At 37.5% G+C, this 22105-nt stretch overlaps 1 protein-coding gene across 3 annotated transcripts in view; it reads right to left on the bottom strand.

Annotated features, from left to right (window-relative positions):
- Positions 1-22105, bottom strand: part of WDR70 (WD repeat domain 70) — a 273577-nt gene that overhangs the window by 89892 nt on the left and 161580 nt on the right. For all 3 annotated transcript variants that reach the window (XM_040262355.1, XM_040262354.1, XM_040262356.1), the window contains one exon: positions 11687-11861. In XM_040262355.1, the coding sequence (XP_040118289.1) occupies positions 11687-11861 (175 nt within the window). The remainder of the gene's footprint in view (positions 1-11686; positions 11862-22105) is intronic.

Raw genomic sequence — 22105 nt, 5'->3', positions numbered from 1 at the left:
CATAACGCTATGCAACATAGCAATCAGGAGTACAGGTTCTAGTACAGACTGCCGGGATCCACAATTTACCAGCTGCACGAGCCTGACAAGTTGTTATACCTTTCTTTGAGCTGCGTTAGTTTTCTTATCTAAAATATTTGGTTAATGATAGTACCAACCTCACAGTACTGTTCTCAGGGTCAACTGAATTAACATATATATAAAGCACTTAAAACAGTAGCTGGCACAAATTAAGTATTCAAGTGAAAGTGAAGTCGCTCAGTTGTGTACAACTCTTTGCGACCCCATGGACTATAGCTTACCAGACTGCTCTGTTCATGGGATTTCCCAGGCAAGAATACTAGAGTGGGTTGCCATTTCCTTCTCCAGGAGATCTTCCCAACCAAGGGACTGGACCTGGGTCTCCCACATTGTAGGCAGACGCTTTATCATCTGAGCCACCAGGGAAGTCCCATCAATAAATATTAGCTATTATTAATATCATACAGTTTAAAATCTACTTATTAGAAAGCAATAGGCAAATAAGCACATTCCATACGGAAGACTAAATCAAATGACCTATAACAACACATTCATTTGATAACAATGAAGCCTGACTGACAGTAACTTAAAATTTAGAAACAAGAATAACAGCAACTTCAAACAAAATTAATCCAAGATAAAATCCATGATGCTAATGAGAACCTACCGTGTAGCACAAGGAACTCTACTCAGTGCCAGTAACCTAAATGGGAAGAACTCCAAAAAAGGGGGGTATATGTATAGATAGAGCTGATTCACTTTGCTGTACAGTAGAAACTAACCACACTGTAAAGCAACTATATTTCAATAAAAATTAAAAAGAAATAAAACCTATGATGCTCTGATAGCATCTATTCCCCTATTTATTCAACAGATATTAACTGGGAGCACATACATTCATCTATTTATTCAACAAATATTAACTGGGAGCACAATATTAACTGGGAAACAGCAAATAAGACAAAAAGTCCCTCACCTTATGAAGCTTAAGAGGAGAAAAAGTGAATGAGCAGGCACATGAAAAACAAAACAAGGTAATTACACAGTGTTAAGTGCTATAAAGACAATAAAACAAGGCAAATGGACGGAGAAACAGGTGCAGAAGAAAGCCAGGGTACTACTACTTTAGTCAGTAGTCTAGACTGGCTTTAGAACCAGCCTTCTTAATCTATATTCTCAACTACTACATGGATTTATGGTTCTTTGAGATGACATTTCACCAGAGGCCAGAATGAGAGGTTAACAACCCCCCCAGAGCTATAACCATGGCAGAGGCAGCAAAGATAACAAGCACAAAGGCTACAAGGTGAACAAGGCCTAACAATATTTGAAGAGCAGAAAGAGGCCAGCTAACTTGGAGTTTACTGAGCATGAAGGACAATGGTAGAAGATGCCATTGAAGAGATAGGTAAACACCAGATTCCTGCTTAATTTCACTATTTGAATCACCCCTTTCCTATTCAATAGCTTGAGGTGATATTAGGTCAATAACTGGACATTTCTTCAGCCTAGGGAAATTCACCATCACCATGGGCTAAACTATGGCAAAGCACTCTTCATTTATTAAAAAGATGAGTTTTTTTTTTAAGTGGAAGCTTAATATTTTTAAAAAAACATTTTACCTAATTCTGTTATTTGAATGTCTTCAGGATTTACTCTCCTAGGATAAATAATCTTCTAGTCCACAAATACAGCAGCACGACTGTGCAACAGCACCATAGAAAGAATGGAAACTGATCTACCTTCTTCACTGCATGAGATCTCTAGTCATGGGGAGCTGCCAGGAGAGACAGACAGGGCAGAGCGGTCAGTACAGAGTAAGGCACCAAAGCAGGAAGGTAGAGGACGATCAGGAGGGAACCTAATCTGATTTTAAAAAGAAGTTTTACTATTTATGGAGAGAGTTGCGGGAGATACTCTAAGGCAGGATAAAGACAAATGGAAAGACTGAAGGTGTCAGTCTGCAGATACATGAACTATATTCACTATGCAGTAAGCAGCACAGGAGTGACTGTTATATTGAACATGATTTAAAGTGGGGCTAAGCAAACCAGAGAGGATGGACAGAGAAGGGAAAGGATATCCAGCAATGCAGGTGAGAGGTGATGAAAAGTCTGAAGCAGAATGAAGGCAAAGGAGAAGAAATTGAGGGGGCAGATGCAGGGTACACTAAAACATAGAATATATAGGAGTCGCTCAGTCGTGTCCGACTCTTTGTGACCCAGTGGACCATAGCCCACCAGGCTCCTCTGTCCATGGGATTCTCCAGGCAAGAATCCTGGAGTGAGTTGCCATTTCCTTCTCCAGGGGATCTTCCCGACCCAGGGATCGAACCCAGGTGTCCCACATTGCAGGCAGATGCTTTAACCTCTGAGCCACCAGGGAAGCCCATATAGGAGACAGAGAATATTTTAAAGTTCTAAATGGAAACCCAAATTAAGAAAAATAGCAAAGTCAAAAGGAAGGGTGACTTCTAAAGGAGAAAAGGAGTAGTGTTCAGGGTATTTTGAGCTTAATTCTTGGTGGGATTGTCTCACAGACAAGTGAAGGTGCCTTCAGAGTGCAGAAGAATGTACAGGATGGAACTAAGAGACACAGACTGGAGTCACAGCAAGTAATGACAGCTGAACTTAAAACAGTTCATCTGCCTGACAGGAGACTAGGAAAGATGATGTCCTTTTACTTTAATATGGAGACAGTGGGACACAGCCCATGAAGGAGGCAGAGGGACACAGCCCATGAAGGAGGCAGAGGATAATAAGGACCAGAAGGTGGTGACTGTCACACATGTCAAGGTTGCCTTGTTACCTGGGCAAGAGGGAAGTTAGCAGGAGAAAAGTTTGTTTCAGTGATACTGTCAATAAGGACAATAAAGACGGTAAAAAAGACAGCTGAATTTGGTGCTTAGATAGTCTTAAAAAAAAAATCTTTAAAAAGAGAGTGTACAATGTTTTCTGATAAATCTTCAAAATACCAATTTTCCAGCTTCTTCAGGGCCTTTGAAAGCAAACTGGATGGAATGGCTGTTTTGTTCACTGTGGTACCCCCAGAACCTAGACTAGTAGTTGGGCCAGAGGAGGAGTGGATAACTTTTGTGGAATGAATGATGTGACCTCTCAATCTTCCCTCCATGTATCAGCCCCTTGAGCTCTTCATTTCCTTCCCTACTGAGCTAAGAGACCAGGATCTCATACATGTTGACCAAGTATCTTATCAACATCCTAAATAATCCGGCCCCAATATTCTCTTACATGTTCCCTATTTGTATCTCTGTGAATATTTAGGATCTTCTCTATAAACCTGGTGTCCTGAAATTTCATGATGCCTGGTTTGATGCGAGTCTTCATTCACTGTGCTGAGCACCTGATGAACAATTCTTACCCAGAAAAAAAAAGTTACTTTCAGTTCTGAAACTTTGGCAGAGGGTACGGGAGGTGGGGTGGGGCAGGGTAGGAGAAGGCCAGTAATAATCATTTCCTACCTAATTGCATCCATCCTCTCTCCTCTGTATTTTCTCTTTCTAAAACTTTCTCGTCAAATATTGAGCCTTGAACTGACCCTTAAATCTATCTTTTCTTTCTCACTGCTTTACACTGTTTTCTAGATTTCTTTGACTATATCTCTCAATACTACTTGGAGAAGGAAATGGCAACCCACTCCAGTATTCTTGCCTGGAAAATCCCATGGATGGAGGAGCCTGGTAGGTTACAGTCCGTGGGGTCACAAAGAGTCAGACACAACTGAGCCACTTCACTTCACTTGACTTCAATACTACCATGGCTTTACCCTATCTGTTTTCTAAGAGTTTTTCCTTGAACTCTAAGTGTACAAAGGCTTTTTGCAATATCATCCTTTAAGTTTCATGGCGGTAATATTCTCTCTTCTCTCTGAGAATATTAAATAGAGGAACTTTTATCAAATTATTCTTCTGTTTCCTACCTTGTCTCTCTCCCCTCTGAGAGTACTTTAGTGTCTGCATTTCTTGTTAGTGGATTACTTAAAATATCTGGTGATCCTTGTCTATTCATTAAAATATGAGTAAGATACTAAAAACCTGACTAGAAACACTGTAGGGGTCAAAATCTTCTTCAATAAAGGGCCAGACAGTAAATATTTTAGGCTTTGAGGGGTATGTAGTCTGCTATAACTACTCAACTCTGCTATTATAGTGTAAAAGCAGCCATAGATAATATAAAAATGAATGAGGAAGGATGTTCTAATGAAGCTTTCTTCATGGACACTGAAATTTGAATTTCACATAATTTTCATGTGTCATGAAATATTTTTCTTTTATTTTTCTTATAAACCACGTGGCAGGCAGAGCAACGTCCCCCGCAAAGATTTCCACCCCCTAATCCCTGGAACCTGTGAATATGTTATCATACCAGGTAAAGGGGAATTAAGATTTCAAACTGAATTAATGTTGATAATCAACTGATCTTAAAACATGGCAATTATTCAAGTAGATATAATGTAAGCACAAGAGTCTTTAAAAGTGGAAGAGGGAAGCAGAAGAGAAGGTCATGGTTTTGTGATATGAAAAAGACTCAAACTCACTATTGCTGACTTTGAAGACTGAAGAAGGCAGCCATGAGCCAAGGAATATGCGTAGCTTCTAGAAGCTGGAAAGGGCAAGGAAATGGATTCTCCCCTGAAGCAGCCAAAAGAAAATACAGTCCTGCCAACACCCTGATTTTGAGTTCAATGAAACTTTTTTTTTAATATAACTTAAAAAATTTTTTCACTTTATGTTTAATTGGAGGATAATTACTTTACAATATTGTGATGGTTTCTGCCATATATCAACATGAATCAGCCATAGGTATACATATATCCCCTCCCTCTTAAACCCTCCTGCCACCTTCCACCCCTCTAGGTTGTCACAGAGCATCAGCTTTTGGTTTCCTGAGTCATATACCAAATGCCCACTGGCTATCTATTTTACATATGGTAATGTATAATGTTTCAACGCTACTCTCTCAAATCATCCCACCTCTCCTTCCTCCACTGTGTCCAAAAGTCTGTCCTTCATGTCTGCGTCTCCTTTGCTGCCCTGCAAATGGGATCATTGGGACCAGCTTTCTCAATTCCCTATATATATGTCAATAGACAGTGTTTGTCCTTCTCTTTCTGACTTACTTTATTCTGTATAATAGGCTCTAGGTTCATCTACCTCATTAGAACTGACTCATCAAGAGACTTCTAACTGATAAAAGTATAAGAAGTCTGTGCTATTTTAAGCCACTAAGTTTTTGGTAAATTTGTTACAATAACCACCGAAAAACAACACAACCATTTACAAATGAAAAAAAAAAAAAACCCTTCTTAGCTCGCAGGTCAAGCAAAAATAGATGCGGCACAAGGGCCACAGCTTCTGACCTTTGGTACAAGCACTGGCTCCAGACTGCCTAGCACCGGCTCCTAGTTCTGCCACTTACGAGCTGCAATTTTGGCTAGGCAGCACCACTTTCTTTTTCTATTGGCTTCCTCATCTGTAAAATAATGATAGTGATAGTACTTTTGTAAGGATTGTTGTAAGGATTAAATAAAGTAAAACATGAAAAGTACTAAAAATATTACCTAATTCAAAGTAAGTATTTAGTAAATGCTATAATAATAACAATGGCAATAACAACAGAGGAGGAGATGAAACACAGCCCTCTATGAAGATTTTCACCTTATCTCAGCTTTGCTTGGAGTATGAAGTCTCTCTGACAGACCACCCTAAAAGTGACTCTTCAATCTAGGGTAGGAAGAGAACTGCAGGATAAGCCAGTTCATCTTTTATAGGCTTTTCCCAGCCCAGCTAAGGTTTCAGCTTTCTCCAGTTGGCCAAGTCAGTGACCATTCACACATCTGGTTTCTAGTTTCCAAAAGTGTCTTGATTTCTCTTTTTGGCTGTCATCTCCTCTCTAATTCTCTTTGATTGTATGGGTTTATGCTTTAAAAATGCCTTTTCTATCATTTTAGTGGGGTTTTAGGAAGAAACAGAACTGAATGAATCTGTTTAACTTACCATATTTAACTAGAAGTCTTAAATTCAATTATTCTCCTGCCTTCAAAAAATAAGGATAACAATCATCTCCATTTAAAACAAAAACTTTAACCTAACTTTTTCAAAACTAGCATATTCTCATTTTTATTAATACTGCTCATCCAAATATGTGACATTTTATAAGAGCATTATTAGTAAAACTTTAAGGCTTCCATTAAAATAATTGACAATTACAGCTTAACTTTAGGGCTTGCAAGTAATTTCACACAGTATTGATGGTTTGTGTTTTGAATCAATGACACATTTTTTGAAAAGTGAGGTTTGAAAAATATGCATGTTAAAAACACTATGAAATAAGTTGTAAGTCATATGCTTTCTCTTGAATGTTTATTTTAAAAATAATTATAATTCATAACTACCAAAGCACACTAATCAATGGATACATAAAGTTTTTGTTTATTGATGGTGATTTTATTTCCATACATTGAATGACTGGTTCTAGCAGGGATCTATATTCTTATCTTCCTAAACCATACTTTTCACCACCAAAGCATCTGCTATGCTCAAATTCATGACACTTTCTAGACATTGTTAAACTGCACTCTGAAATCTAACTACACCATTCTACAAAAACTGCAACTCCCCTAGGAGCTAAAAAAGAAAGAATAAGACAAACAGTTATTAAAACCTGTTATGTACAAGCCCTATTCTGGATGCTTTAAATGTATACCTAATATAATCCTCAAAATAACTGGACAAGGTGGGGATCATGCCCTCATTTCATGAATAAGGAAAATGAGGGTGTAGAGAGCTTAGGAAACTCAGGACTGATGGATAGAAAGTCCCAGGCAATGTGCAGAGTAATTGTATGTCTCGGGTGTCATTTACAAAATATGCTACAGAACTACACAGTAGACTTTTAGTTATCCATGCATATTTTCTAAACTCCAACTATTAGGCCTAATGAAAAGACAAAAATCTATATTTGAATTTTTAACATGATTTTATATTTTTTACAGAGCCACATCTAGCTAGACAAACCAACAGAAATAGAGCTATGGAGAAAACTACAGAAGGATACACTGTAGGTAATTTATAAGCCAGGGAAGCCCAACTGACAAGCATAATGGGTAGAAAGAGGCTAATGAGAGTAGAGATACAACTAATCATAATAGTAATAACAATTTTTTGAAAAGTATATATTTCATTTTTGTAAAATTATGCTTTCCTTTAATAAAGAAATTTTGAAAAATCCAATTAGAACCATATTTATTATTACAAGGTTGTCCATGTTATACTCTCAAATTTAAAAAGTGAAAGTGAAAGTCGCGCAATTGTGTCCAACTCTTTGCGACCCCATGGACTGTAGTCCATGGAATTCTCCAGGCCAGAATACTGGAGTAGGTAGTCGTCCCTTTCTCCAGAGGATCTTCCCAACCCAGGGATTGAACCCAGGTCTCCCGCACTGCAGGTGGAGTCTTCACCAAATTAAAAAAAAAAAGAAATTATAAATTCTCTATTATAAAAACAAAATGTTTTACTCTGTGTGTGTATGTATATATAACATATTAATAGAGGGAAGGTGTGAAAGGCCAAGAATCAGCCTAATCGTCACTTGGGCAACTGAAGGTGACTGCACGTTTGCACGCTCAGTCACTTCAGTCGTGTCCAACTGTTTGTGACCCCAGAGACTGCAGCTTGCCAGCTCCTCTGTCCAAGGGATTTTCCCAGCAAGAATACTGAAGTGTGTTGCCATGACCCCTCCAGGGGATTTTCCTGACCCAGGGATCGAACCCACGTCTCCTGCACTGCCAGCATAGTCTTTGTCCACTGAGCCACCTGGGAAGCCCTGAAGGTGATTGGAGACATTCAGAGATTTGTGGAACACTGGACTCAAGCCACTACTGTGACTTTATTTTTCATATTCTTTCTCCTTCACACCTGTTCTCTTATTCACCAGGGGCTTATTTGCTCAGAAGCTTATCTCCCAGTGTGATCACTAGTCCTTGCCCCAGCTTTCTCTGAACCAAACCAACTTTCTCTAGCATGACTGAGAGAGTGTGGGCACTGACCAAGCACCAAGCTGGAGAAATGTCTCTGCAGTGTCTCACAGGCTTGAGGCTTTCCTGGTAAGGGGTTGTAGTGTGTGGTCATGTTTCTAAAAGGGACAGCCCCAGAATCCGGACTGGGGTTGCAGGCCAAAGGAGCAGTAGGAGGTAGTCAGATGGAGAGTGGGTCAAGTTTCTGGTAGTACCCTATTGCCAAATCAAACTTCAAATATTATTCCCTCCTGTCACCTGTTCTAGGGAAGGCAAAACTCCATGAATATAATGGGTCCTCATTTTCCTACCACAATCTTAGTCTACAAATAATGACTGCAATACAAGGAAGCACACCATGTTCTTTTGGTAAAGAATTTGGCATATTGTCAATTCTTGGTAGCTACTAAAGAGCACTACCACTGCTTCCAGCAAAATATGTCCCAAGAGTTCAGTAGGTTTTTTTATGTGAATGGAAGTCATCACTGGGTATTCATAAGACTATCCAAGCTGGAATATTTTAAATGCCAGAAATTATACTTGAGGGAGACATGAAACATCGTTTTAAAATCCATCTATATTAATACAGATTATGTGTTTCTACATCATTAAAGATACAACAAAAATTATGTATTTGTGGACCTCAATAGCTCCCATTCTCTGTCTCGTATCTCTGACTTACTATGTTTTCATATGACATAGATAGTTTTTTATGCTACTATTTTTAATGACTTCTTAGAAGTAAACTGACAATGTCAATAAACAAGTAAAATATCTAGTATAGTATGTCAGGTGATGAGCAGCACTATGGAAGGAAATAAGAGGGAGAGACAGTGCCACTGGTGGGGTAAAGGCTGCAACTGTATACAGTGTGGAGAAAGGGAAGGCCTTGCTGAAAAGACCGCATTTGAGCAAAGTGCTGCCAGAGGTGAAGGGTGAAAGTCATGTGAACACCTAAGAGAAGAATGTGGAGGCTGGAGGTTCAGCATATGCAGGGGTCCTGAGTCTGGCGGCATGCTGTTACCTCTCTCTCCAACACCATCTCCCCATACTCTGCACTTCCCCCACTTCCTGCCAACCAAACACTGGCCTCCTTGCTGCTGCTCACATGCAAGCTGGTAAGGAGAGTGAGGAATTGGGGAGGCAGCACAGACCAGGAGAGGCTCCTCTGAAGAGGCCTTCCTCTCAATTTAAAAACAACTCAACATCAAATGACTTGAGAGCAATGCTGGGCAAACAAACACTCCTCTTGAGCAACAATGTCCAACAGAACTTTCTGCAATGATGAGAATGTTCTCTATCTGTGCTGTCCAATGAGTGGCTAGTATGGCTGAGGAACTGAAATTTTATCTTATTTTAATTATTTTTAAATTGCAATAGTCAAATCTAAGTATAGCCAGCAAATTTCTAGAATAAAGGTAGGCCTTGGGAACGCAGAAATTTATCACTGACAGACACTTTACTTCCAAGAAAAGAGATACATTTCATTTAATTTGCTGAAGTTCAAGTTGGTCTAATGAGAATTCCATGATAAAATACGGCAATTATGATAGCTTTACTCGTCACAAAACATATGGATGAAACATTATTTGCCATGTAATTCTTTGGCTACTGTGTAGGAAAAATTACTGTTATTAGCTTTTCTTACCTCAGCTTTAGTGTTTCCCTCTACATGATTTATTATTGCTGAAGTAATAGTTAAGAATTTTTAAAATCTATTTTTTTTTTAAGAATTTTTAAAATCTATTTTTAAATGAACTGGGTTTCCTAACAAGTTGTTTTTCCTCTTAATTTGATTTTTCTTCAGGTGACACATACACATGCAAATTTAAGAATATGAAGAAATGTAATGAATATGATGTGGTAAAATAAGCTCTATATTCAATGTATTATTAAATTTTAACTAAACAGAATCAAAGATTCTGATTAGAACAATGGCTTAAAAGGTTTTCTTTTCTACAAAATAGGAAACATGAGATATACTAATTAGTTTAAGAGATATGCAAGGCTAACCTTTAAAAACTATATTCAACTTAGAAACTATGGTTTCTAAAAAAAAAGGCATGTACTGTGCTTAGTCGCTCAGTTGTGTCTGACTCTTTGCGACCCCACGGACTATAGCTCGCCAGGCTCCTCTGTCCATGGAGATTCTCCAGGCAAGAATACTGAAGCGGGTTGCCATGCCCTCTTCCAGACGATCTTCCCAACCCCAGGATCGAACCCAGGTCTCCCGCATTGCAGGCAGATTCTTTAATGTCTGAGCCACCAGAGAAGCCCATGAAAAGCATGTATATATGTATATACACACATATATGTGGATGTATGCATATATACATACAGACACACTAAACACATCACTATTAAAGCTAGTCAAGAAAACTTTTAAATTTTCTATGTTAAATCAACAGCACTCAGAGACGATGAAAGCCAGTTACTAAAAAATTTATTGCTTAGTTAAAACTCGGTTTACAATTCAAAGGATTTTTAAAATCTCTGAGCTGTTATAAAGCTTTATGGGGTTTATAGTGGAGATGAAAACAGAAATAAAAAGATCTGACAAACAGAAAATGCCAAAGATGTTTCCAGCATTATCAACATGGATTCTTTTTTCTCTATCATTACTTTTTACCTATTCCCAAAAAACTGACTTTAACTCCATCTGCCTGAAAAGACAACTGTTTCCTGGAGTCCCTTTCAAAATGAAAGTGTTTGATGGGCAATTTTATTTGAAAGAATATTATTTTTATAATTGTTAAAAATAAAAAGAATGTAAACTCTATGAAGGCAGGAATTTTGAATCATCTACAGTAGTTCCAGTCTTCAGAATAGTGCCTGAATATAGTACAGATAATAAATATTTATTGAATTAATAATTTTACCAGTACCTTTTATTAAAATAAGATAATCAACTTTTACTGTAACATTAGTGTAGATTTTCATTTTAACACTGGTAATCTAGAATAACTCCACTTAAAACTTCTTGTTTTACCATCTATACATGCAACAAAGCCCTTTTTAAAGCTTGTTGGTAATACACAGAATTAGCCAGACTATTCATTATTTTATTCATTCTTTCTGTGGTTATAGAATTCTATGATCCCTTTCAATTCCAAATTTTATTTTATTCTAATAATGACTTAAAACTGAAAAAAAAATCTGAAACTTATTCAAATGGAATGTCATGGAATGTCAAACTATTATTTAAATTACTACAGAAGTAACTGCACAACAACTTATGGATCACCCTAGTTATTTCATGGTTTTCTCACCTCTTTTAAAGGGTATTTCTAGTTCTCTGCTTAATCTTGTTTTACATCACTGTCAAATTCTTCACTTTCAAATCCAAGTATATTGAAATGTCATAAAATAAACTATACTATATTTTTTACATTTTATACCAAAAGATTGAGTTTATGTCAAAAACAAAATCTAATACACATTGGAAAATACTGAGTTGGAATGTTTGCTAAAATGCTGTTTACTGCAGAGGCCCAATGTTTTATCAACTAACACTGAAGTTTAAATTAGGGCTAAACTCAGGAAATTGACCTTCATAATATTTTAACATGATGTTTGTCTTTCTAAGGTGGCTTTCTTCTCAGAAAAGAGGACTTAAATATCCTTGACTTACTGTCAAATTTCGGTCCCAGATCTGTATGCTCCCATTCTGGCAAGCAGCTGCTATGAGGTTTCCATCTCTACTATACATGCACGTGGTAGGAATTACTTTTTTACCCTGCATTGTCCGTGGTTTAAACACACTTTTTTGCTTCTTTGGATTTTCAACTTCCCAGGTCCTCACAGTCCTTAAAAAAAGAAAAAAAGGGAGATTCTCATTTATAAAAAAGAAAGGATTTTAAAATACAAAAGAGTTCACAAAGACTGCTTGATCTTTTAAGCATATAAATCTAATTAATGTTTTTTACATTTTTAAAATAAAATGTGCAGTATGTAAATGAGGTTTCCCACTGCAATAAAGTCAACCATCCAAATTGTGCTGTCATGAAATCAAATCACAAGTGGTAAATTCTACTTCAAATGTCAGAGTTCTTAGTTCTGACCCCCTAAAGCAGTAGTTTCCAAACAACTGACTATACACTCTGATCAGTAGAACTGCTGAACATTACATACCCACTACATATTCAGGTTAATTTCTAAATTACATGTGGTAATATACTGTTATATAACACACACCCAAAAATATACTTAAAAAAAAAAAAAGGTCAGCAAAAAAGAATGATGTGGGACTTCCCTGGCCAAAACAGTAAAAGATAATTTAAAAGAACAATGGGATAAATATAAATATAAAACAAATACAACTTGGTAGGTTTAAATCCAACCTCATCAATAACTGGAAATTCCATCACATTAATTGGAAATGGCATAAAAACTCTAATTAAAAGGAAAAGACTGTCAGATTGGATTAGATAAAATAAAAATTCAGCAGAATCTATATTTTTATATATAGAAATATATAAAAATGTGTGTTTATATATAAAAAACACAAAAAAAATCTTTAAATGTAAAGCCTTATTAACCATGTTGGAGAAGGCAATGGCAACCCACTCCAGTACTCTTGCCTGGAAAATCCAATGGATGGAGGAGCCTGGTAGGCTGCAGTCCACGGGGTTGCTAAGAGTCGGACACGACTGAGTGACTTCACTTTCACTTTTCACTTTCATGCATTGGAGAAGGACATGGCAACCCACTCCAGTGTTCTTGCCTGGAGAATCCCAGGGACGGGAGAGCCTGGTGGGCTGCCGTCTATGGGGTCATGCAGCCGGACTTGACTGAAGTGACTTAGCAGCAGCAGCATTAATCATTTAACAGTAAAAGGATGGAAAAAAGATGTGCCATAACATAATCAAAAGAAAGCTAGAATGAGTATATTAATGTCAAAATGGACTTGAAAACAATGAATAAAACTAGAGACAAAGAGGAAATTTTCATTATGAGAAAGAGGCAAAAGATCAAGAAGAAATAAAATATTAGGAAGATATAAGAATATGAAATATTAAGAAGATATAAGAATCCTAAATGCATATCTCCCTAATAACAGAGCTTCAAAATGTGAAAGCAAACTTAATAGAAATAAAAGAAATACCAAATTCATACTTAACAGCTGTACACCTCAACACTCCTCTCTGTGACTAATAGAACAAGTAGACCTCCCCCCACCTCAAAAAGAAAACATCAGTAAGACTACAGAAGACCTCAGAAAGTCTACCAGACAAGTTGAGCTAATTAACATTTACATAACACTTCACCCAACAACTGAACGTGTATTCTTTTACACACTGAACATTCACTAAAATAGACCACATTCTGAGCCATTAAAACAAATCTAAATACACTAAAATGAAAGAAATCATAAAAGTATATACACTGTCCAAAAAATGAAACTGAATAAATGATCAATACAGAACTGTATTTGGAAATATATCTCTTCCAAAACATTCAGAAATTAATAAATACAATTCTAAATCATCCATGAGTCAAAATTTCATAAGGAATATTAGATAATACTCTGACTTCAAAAAACATGAAAATACAACATATCGAAATTCATGGTATTTGACTAAGATTGAGCACAGAGGAAAAGAAAAAATGACGTGCCTCAAATCAATGACCTAAAATCCAAACTAGAAAAAGGAGAGAATATTAAAACTAAAACTAGCAGAAGGGAGGAAATGAGAATACAAATGAATAAAACAGAAAATCACAAATCAGTAGAGAAACCAAAAGCTGGTTATTTGAGAAGATCAATAAAATTAAAGAATTTCTAGGTGGAATGATTAAAAAGCAGAAATTGGAGACAACCTCAAACACCAGTATCTTGAATGAAAGAAAAGATATAACTGTAAAACTTATCAACATTCAAAAAATAATAGGGAAATTTTATGAATGAATTACATAAATAAATTCAATAATTTAGATCAAATGGACAAATTTCCTTAAAAGACAAACCAGAAAAGTTCACTCAATAAGAAATAATATCTAGAATATTCCTATATGATTAAAAAAACTAAGTACATAGCTGAAAATCTCTGCACTAAGAATGACTTCACTGTTGAATTCTATCGAACATTTAACAAATAAATTAACATCTTAAGAAAGAAAAGGCCACCTCCTGAATAGGAAAAAATTTTTGCAAAGATGTATCTGATAAGGGATTAATATTCAAAATACACAAAGAACTCATGCAACTCAATCCTGAAAAAACAACCAACCTGATTAAAAAACGGGAAGAAGATATGAATAGACATGTTTCCAAAGAAAACATATAGACGTCCAACAGAGAAATGAAGAGATGCTCAACATCAGGGAAATGCAAATCAAAACCACAATAAGATATTACCTCACACCTGTCAGAAGGGCTATTACCAAAAAGACATCAAGGGCTTCCCTGGCGGCTCCGTGGTAAAGAAGCTGTCTGCCAGTGCAGGAGACGCAGGTTCAATCCCTGATCCCGGAAGATCCCACATGACACAGCACAACTAAGCCTGTGTGCCACGACCACTGAGCCCGTGTGCTACAGTCTGGGAGCAGCAACTACGGAGCCCACAAGCCCTACAGCCTGCGTTCCACAGCAGGAAAAGCCACTGCAACAGGAAGCTGCACACCACAACTAGAGAACAGCCCCAACTTGCTGCAACTAGAGAAAGCCCACACAACAATGAGATGAAGACCCAGCACAGCCAAAAATAACTGAACATTAAAAAAAATACTAATAACAACAAGTGTTGGCAAGGATGTAGAGAAAAAGGAATTCTTTTGCAGTGTTGGTGGGAATGTAAACCGGTACAGCCACTGTGGAAAACAGTACGGAGATTCCCCAAAAAATTAAAAACAGAACTACCATAGAATCCATCAATTCCACTCCTGGGTATTTATCTGAAGAAAAAGAAAACACTAACTTGAAAAGATATATGCACTCTTATGTTCCCATTGGCCACGTATGGTTGTGAGAGCTGAACTGTAAAGCAGGCAGAGCACCGAAGAACTGATGCCTCCCAACTGTGGTGCTGGAGAAGACTCCTGAAAGTTCCCTGGACAGCAAAGAGATCAAGCCAGTCAATCTCAAGGGAAATCAACCCTGAATATTCCTTGGAAGGACTGATGCTAAAGCTGAAGCTATAGTATTTTGTTCATCTGATGCAAACAGCCAACTCACTGGGAAGTCCCTGACGCTGGGAAAGATTGAGAGCAGAAAGAGAAGAGGGTGTTAGAGGATGAGATGGCTGGATGGCATCACCGATACAATGGACATGAACTTGGGCAAACTTCGGGAGATGGTTAGGGACAGGGAGGCCTTGTGTGCTGCAGTCCATGGGTCACAAAGAATTGGACACAACTGGGTGACTGAACAACAACAATGTTCACTGCAGAATTATCTACAACTGACAAGATATGGAAACAACCCAAGTGCCCATCAACAGATGAATGGATAAAGAAGACATGTGTATACACACATAAACATACATACATACAGTGGAACATTACACACACACACACACATACATACATACAACGGGAACATTACTCAGCCGTGAAAAAAAAAAATGAAATCTTGCCATTTGCAACAGCATGAATGGACCTAGAGGACATTATACTAAGTGAAATAAGTTAGAGAAAGACAAACACTGTATGATTTCACTTACATGTGGAACTTAAAAAACAAAACAAATGAACAAACGCAACAAAACAGAAACAGAGTCATAATAGAGAGAAGAAATGGGTGTTTGCCAGAGGGGAGGCAGTGGGGGTAGGTAGACAAACAGGTGAGGGAGATTAAGAGATACAAACTTCCTAAGTTAGAAAGAGAAAGAAACATACCATATGCTATCATTTATGTGGAATCTAAAATATGACACAGATGAACTTACCTATGAAACAGAAAGAGACTCACAGACACAGTGAACAGACTTGTGGTTGTCAAGAGGGTCTGGGGGTGGAGGGGGGTGATGGATGAGCATATGCAGACTATTATATAGAGAACAGATAAACAACAAGGTCCTACTGTATAGCACGGGGAACTATATTCAACATCCTATGATACACTATAATGGAAAAGTAAGTATGTATATATGTGTAAAACTGAATCATGTTGCTGTACAGCAGAAATTAACACTGTAAATCAACTATACTTCAATAAAATAAATCTAAAAAAATTTTCAAAGATACACACTTCCAGTTGCAAAATAAATGAATCATGAGTATGAAATGTGCAGTCTAGGTAATACAGTCAATAATTAGACAATATCATTGTATGGTGACAGATGTTAACTAGACTTATCCTGATGATCATTTTGAAATATATAGAAATATTAAATCACTACATTGTGTAACAGGAACTAACATAATGTTGTAGCAAATTATACTTAAAAAATAAACAAACTAATAGAGCTAGAACAGATTTACGGTTACCAGAGGTGGCAAAGAGTGGGGAGGAGCGGGTGGAGAAAGTGGATGAAGGCAGTCAAAAGGTATAAACTTTCAGTTATGAGATAAACTAAGTCCTAGCGAGGCAGTGTACAAGATGATATATACAGTTAAAACTGTGGTTGTTAAGAGAGTCATAAGGAAAAAAAGTATCTTCTATTTCTTTAATTTTGCATCTACATGAGATGATGAATATTCACTAAACTTACTGTAGTAATCATTTCATGATGCATGTAAGTCAAATCATCACGCTGTACCCCTCAGACTTATACAATGTTTCATATCAATTATATCTCAAAACTGAAAAAAAAAATCTGATATTGAGCCAAAGAGGAAGGAAGGGAGAGAGGGAGGGAGGGAAGAAGGAAGCCAAACTCTTCCAGAAAACAGAAAAGGGAACACTTCTCAACTCACTCTATAAGGCCCTGATGCCAAAACCAAAGTCACTACTAGAAAACTACAGATCCCTAGTGAACACAGACACAAAAATCCTGAACAAAATAGCAGTGTACAAAACTGATACCACGTCATGATTAACTGTTATTTAACCCAGGAATGAAAAGGAAGATGGAAAGGACTGAAAATTAAACCATATAATACACATGTCAAAAGACTAAGAAAAGATATCAGATCATCTCAACTGATGTAAAATAGGTTTTTTTTCCTTTTCCTTTTTATTTATTTATTTATTTTTTAATGTATTTAATTGGAGGCTAATTACTTTACAATATTGTAGTGGTTTTGCCATAAAAATTCAACATCCACTAGTGATAAAACAAAAGGAAAAAACCTCTCAGTAATCTATAAATAGAATGGAACTTGTTCAACCTGAGAGAAGACATTTATGAAAAACTAATAGGTGATATGCTTCCCTGGTAGCTCAGGTGATAAAGAATCTGCCTGCAATGCAGGAGACCCGGGTTTGATCCCTGGGTTAGGAAGATCCCCCAGAGAAGGGAATAGCTACCCACTCCAGTATCCTTGCCTGGAGAATTCCATGGACAGAGGAGCCTGGTGGGCTCCAGTCCATGGGGTTGCAAGAAACAGACAGGACTTCGCAACTAACACTTTTACTTTCACTTTCATTGGTAATATATTTAATGGGGAAAGGCTGAATGCTTTCCTCGTGCTGGTGAACAAAGCAGTGATCTCAAACCCTCACCATTTTTTTGTCCTAGAGTTTCCTGCCAGTGCAAAAAGGTAGATGAAAGAAATTAAAGGCTTACAGACTGGAAATAAGAAATAAAACTGTCTTTATTAAGAAACCACATGATCATCTATATAGTTAATCTGAAGGATCTACAAAAACGCTACTAGAACTAATAAGCGAGTTTAACAATGTCACAGGATACAAGATAAATAATCATAAATCAATTTTATTTCTATTGACTAGCAACAAACAATGGGGGAGCCTGGTGGGCTTCCGTCTATGGGGTCGCACAGAGTCGGACACGACTGAAGCAACTTAGCAGCAGCAACAGCAACAAACAACTGGATACTGAAATTATGACATAATATTTATCATAGCAAGAATAAATATGGAATCTGTCAAGAATGTGTAGTATCTGTACACTAAAAACCATAAAACATTTCTGAAAGAAACAAGATCAACAGAAATGAGAAGATACACTGTATTAATGGAGTCAACACTGTTCAGATTTCATTTGTGCCCAAATTAACTTTTAAATTCAATACAATCTCAATTAAAATTCCAGCAGAGTCTCCCTGGAATTAGAAACTGAGTAAGCTGACTCTAAAACTTACATGGAAAAGTAAACAACTTGGAACATACCCAACAATTTTGAAAAAGATGTAAACTAATTCTACCCAGATTCACACATTGCCTTCTAATTCTAATTTCCACATTATAACACCAATCACATAAGTTGCAACTACACATATTGACATCTATTTCTTCTCCAAGAAGAGCTCCTTTAGAGTAAAGGCTCTGTTTTTTGTTTTAAATCTTTTTACGTCTTTCTTTGTTGATTTACTTGCTAAGTCCTGCCCAATTCTTTGTGACCCCATGGACTGTAGGCCACCAGGCTCCTCTGTCCATGGGATTTCCCAAGAAAGAATACTGGAGTGGGTTGCCATTTCCTTCTCCAAACATATTGCTGCTGCTGCTGCTAAGTTGCTTCAGTCGTATCCAACTCTGTGCGACCCCATAGACGGCAGCCTGCCAGGCTCCTCTGACCATGGGATTTTCCAGGCAAGAGTACTGGAGTGGAGTGCCGTTGCCTTCTTCAAACAAATGTCTAGGTTCTACCAAATATCTTGAACACAACAGGAATATAATACATACCAGGTCCTCAATAATTAATGTAAGAAATTCACTGCCTATCTAAGCATTTCAGGCATCAACTTTAATTGAGGTATAACCAATATACAATGAAATGTAATTGACATTTAAATGTATAGGTTTCAAGTAGCCAGCATTTGCTGTCAAATATTTATGATTTATTCCAAATTAAGGTGTTTTGTTTTTTTTAAATAACCTATGCATGTCTTCTCCCTAAGATTTTCTTGGGAACTTAATTAACTATGTAGCATTCATTACCAAACCCTAGTTTTCAGAGCTGTTGAACCCAGTGCCTAAAATAAGACTGCATCCACTAAATTTTAGGAACTACCAATTAGCAAAATGTAAGCTCAAATAAGAGTTTGGGAACAGTACACAGGAACAACAGAAAGATACTCTGTAACTTCGGGATATAAAGCAACCCAGAGGAAGATCCAGGATACTTAACTTTAGTGTTACAAAACACTGCAACAGCTAGAAGCTATCAGCAGTGTGACACATACTGTTAGATATATAATTCAACATCCATTCTCTTTTCTTCTCCAAGTCTGCGATTTCCAGCCTCTTGCAGATACATGTGATGAAATATGGCAATTATACTTTGACCAACCAACATGATATAAATGGAAGGGTATTAAAGAATTCTGAAAAAGTCTCTAAAGGAGAGTTGCAGACCCTTCTTCACCTCTTGTTTACTCCTTCCTCTGCCAGAGAGGATATGATTCTGGATTCAAGCAGCATCTTAAAGCAACAAAAAGAAGGCCCTGGTCCTTGATGACATTAGAGATACCACATCAACACTGGAGTGGCTATGTCTAGACTTCTGATGGGTAGATAGATAGCTAGGCTGTAAGACAGGTAAAGTTTATTGGGGCCTAACATACTTACAATGAAATTCTTCTTTTTAAATGTGCAGTACTGTGATGGACAGGGAGGCCTGGCATGCTGCAATTCATGGCGTTGCAAAGAGTCGGACACGACTGAGTGACTGAACTGAACTGTGACTTTTGACAAATGAATAGTTCCAACACTCCAAAAGCTTATTTTGTGTTGCCTCTATAGAAAATGCTTCACAACCCCAGCTTCAACAACTGGAAACTATTAACTGGTTTTGTTTCCCGATAGTTAAGCTTTTCCAATACTATAGCGGTAAAGAACCTGCCTGTCAATGCAGGAGACTTAAGAGACACGAGTTCGATCCTTTGGTCAGGAAGATCCCCTGGAAGATGGCAAATGGCAACCTACTCCAGTATTCTTGCCCAGAGAATCCCATGGACAGAGGAGCCTGGAGTGCATGGGGTCTCAAAGAGCTGGACACGACTGAATGTGCTTAGCACACATGCATACTGTACGAAGCCTTTTCAGCCTTGCTTAACTTAGAATCTAAGTTGTTGTATCTAAGTTGTTGTTGTTGTATATATCAGCTGTTGTTGTTTAGTCACTAAGTTGTATCCAACTCTTTTGTGACCCCATGGATTGTAGCCAGCCAGACTCCTCTGTCTGAGGGATTCTCTGGGCAAGAATAGTGGAGTGGGTTGCCATTTCCTTCTTCAGGGGATCTTCCTGACCCAGGTATCGAACCCATGTCTCCTGCATTGGTTCAGTTCAGTTCAGTTCAGTCATTCAGTCGTGTCCGACTCTTTGCGACCCCATGAATCGCAGCACGCCAGGCCTCCCTGTCCATCACCATCTCCCGGAGTTCACTCAGATTCACATCCATTGAGTCCGTGATGTCATCCAGCCATCTCATCCTTAGTTGTCCCCTTCTCCTCCTGCCCCCAATCCCTCCCAGCATCAGAGTCTTTTCCAAGGAGTCAACTCTTCGCATGAGGTGGCCAAAGTACTGGAGCTTCAGCTTTAGCATCATTCCTTCCAAAGAAATCCCAGGGCTGATCTCCTTCAGAATGGACTGGTTGGATCTCCTTGCAGTCCAAGGGACTCTCAAGAGTCTTCTCCAACACCACAGTTCAAAAGCATCAATTCTTCGGCGCTCAGCCTTCTTCACAGTCCAGCTCTCACATCCATACATGACCACAGGAAAAACCATAGTCTTGACTAGACGGACCTTAGTTGGCAAAGTAATGTCTCTGCTTTTGAATATACTATCTAGGTTGGTCATAACTTTTCTTCCAAGGAGTAAGTGTCTTTTAATTTCATGGCTGCAATCACCATCTGCAGTGATTTTAGAGCCCCCCAAAATAAAGTCTGACACTGTTTCTACTGTTTCCCCATCTATTTCCCATGAAGTGATGGGACTGGATGCCATGATCTTCGTTTTCTGAATGTTGAGCTTTAAGCCAACTTTTTCACTCTCCTCTTTCACTTTCATCAAGAGGCTTTTTAGCTCCTCTTCACTTTCTGCCATAGGCGGATACTTTACCACTGAGCCACCAGGGAAGACGTATATATCAGTAGTCCATTCCTTTTTGTTGCTGAATAACATTCCACTATATGGATATACCACATTTTGTTTATCCACTTGCCAAATTCAGGATAGCAGGTTGTTTCCAGTTTGAGATGATTATAAATAAAGCACTACAAATATTGCTTTGTGGATTTCTGGCTTTTTTTTGTTTTGGTAAAAATAAGTCGTTACTTCTCTTGGCTAAATACTTATGGGAAATGTATGCTTAACTTTATAAGAAACTGCAAAACTGTTTTTCAAAGTGGTTGTTCCATTCTGCATTCCTATCAGCAATGTATAAGAGTTCCAATCACTTCATATTCTTGACAGAAATTGTAGTATCAGCTTTTTTTTAAGCCATTCTAACAGGTATACATTGGTACTGTGATTTTAATTTACATTTCCTAAATGCCTAATGATATTGAAGATCTTTCCATGTACTATTTGCCTTCCATGTTTCTTCTTCAGTGAAGTGTCTCTTATTTAGTTGTTTATTTTCTAATACTTTCATTTTTGAGAGTTCTTTAGATATTCTGGATATAAGTTCTTTATCAGGCATATGTTTGGCAAATATTTTTCAAGTCTGCAGCTTGCTTTTTTCATTTGAAAAGTCTTTCAAATATAAGTGCTTTAAATTCTGATGAACCCCTATTTAGCAATTTTTAAATATTACATCTAAAAAATCTTTGCCTAACCCAAGGTCATAGAAATTCTGTTTTCTCCTAGAAATTCTACAGTTTTAAGTTTTACAAGTAGTCTATGATCTATTTGAATTATTTTTACATGTGGGATGAAGTCACGGTGCTTTTTTTAACATATGGATATCTAATTATTCCAATATCATTTTTATCTGAGCATTATAATACCTTCACCCCCACATGAATGTATTCTGTATTGTTTAC

Source organism: Oryx dammah, unplaced genomic scaffold (assembly GCF_014754425.2).
Source record: "Oryx dammah isolate SB20612 unplaced genomic scaffold, SCBI_Odam_1.1 HiC_scaffold_20, whole genome shotgun sequence".
Classification (NCBI taxonomy): domain Eukaryota; kingdom Metazoa; phylum Chordata; class Mammalia; order Artiodactyla; family Bovidae; genus Oryx; species Oryx dammah.
The sequence above is the reverse complement of the archived record's forward strand: the minus strand, read 5'-3'. Positions and strand labels throughout refer to the sequence as shown.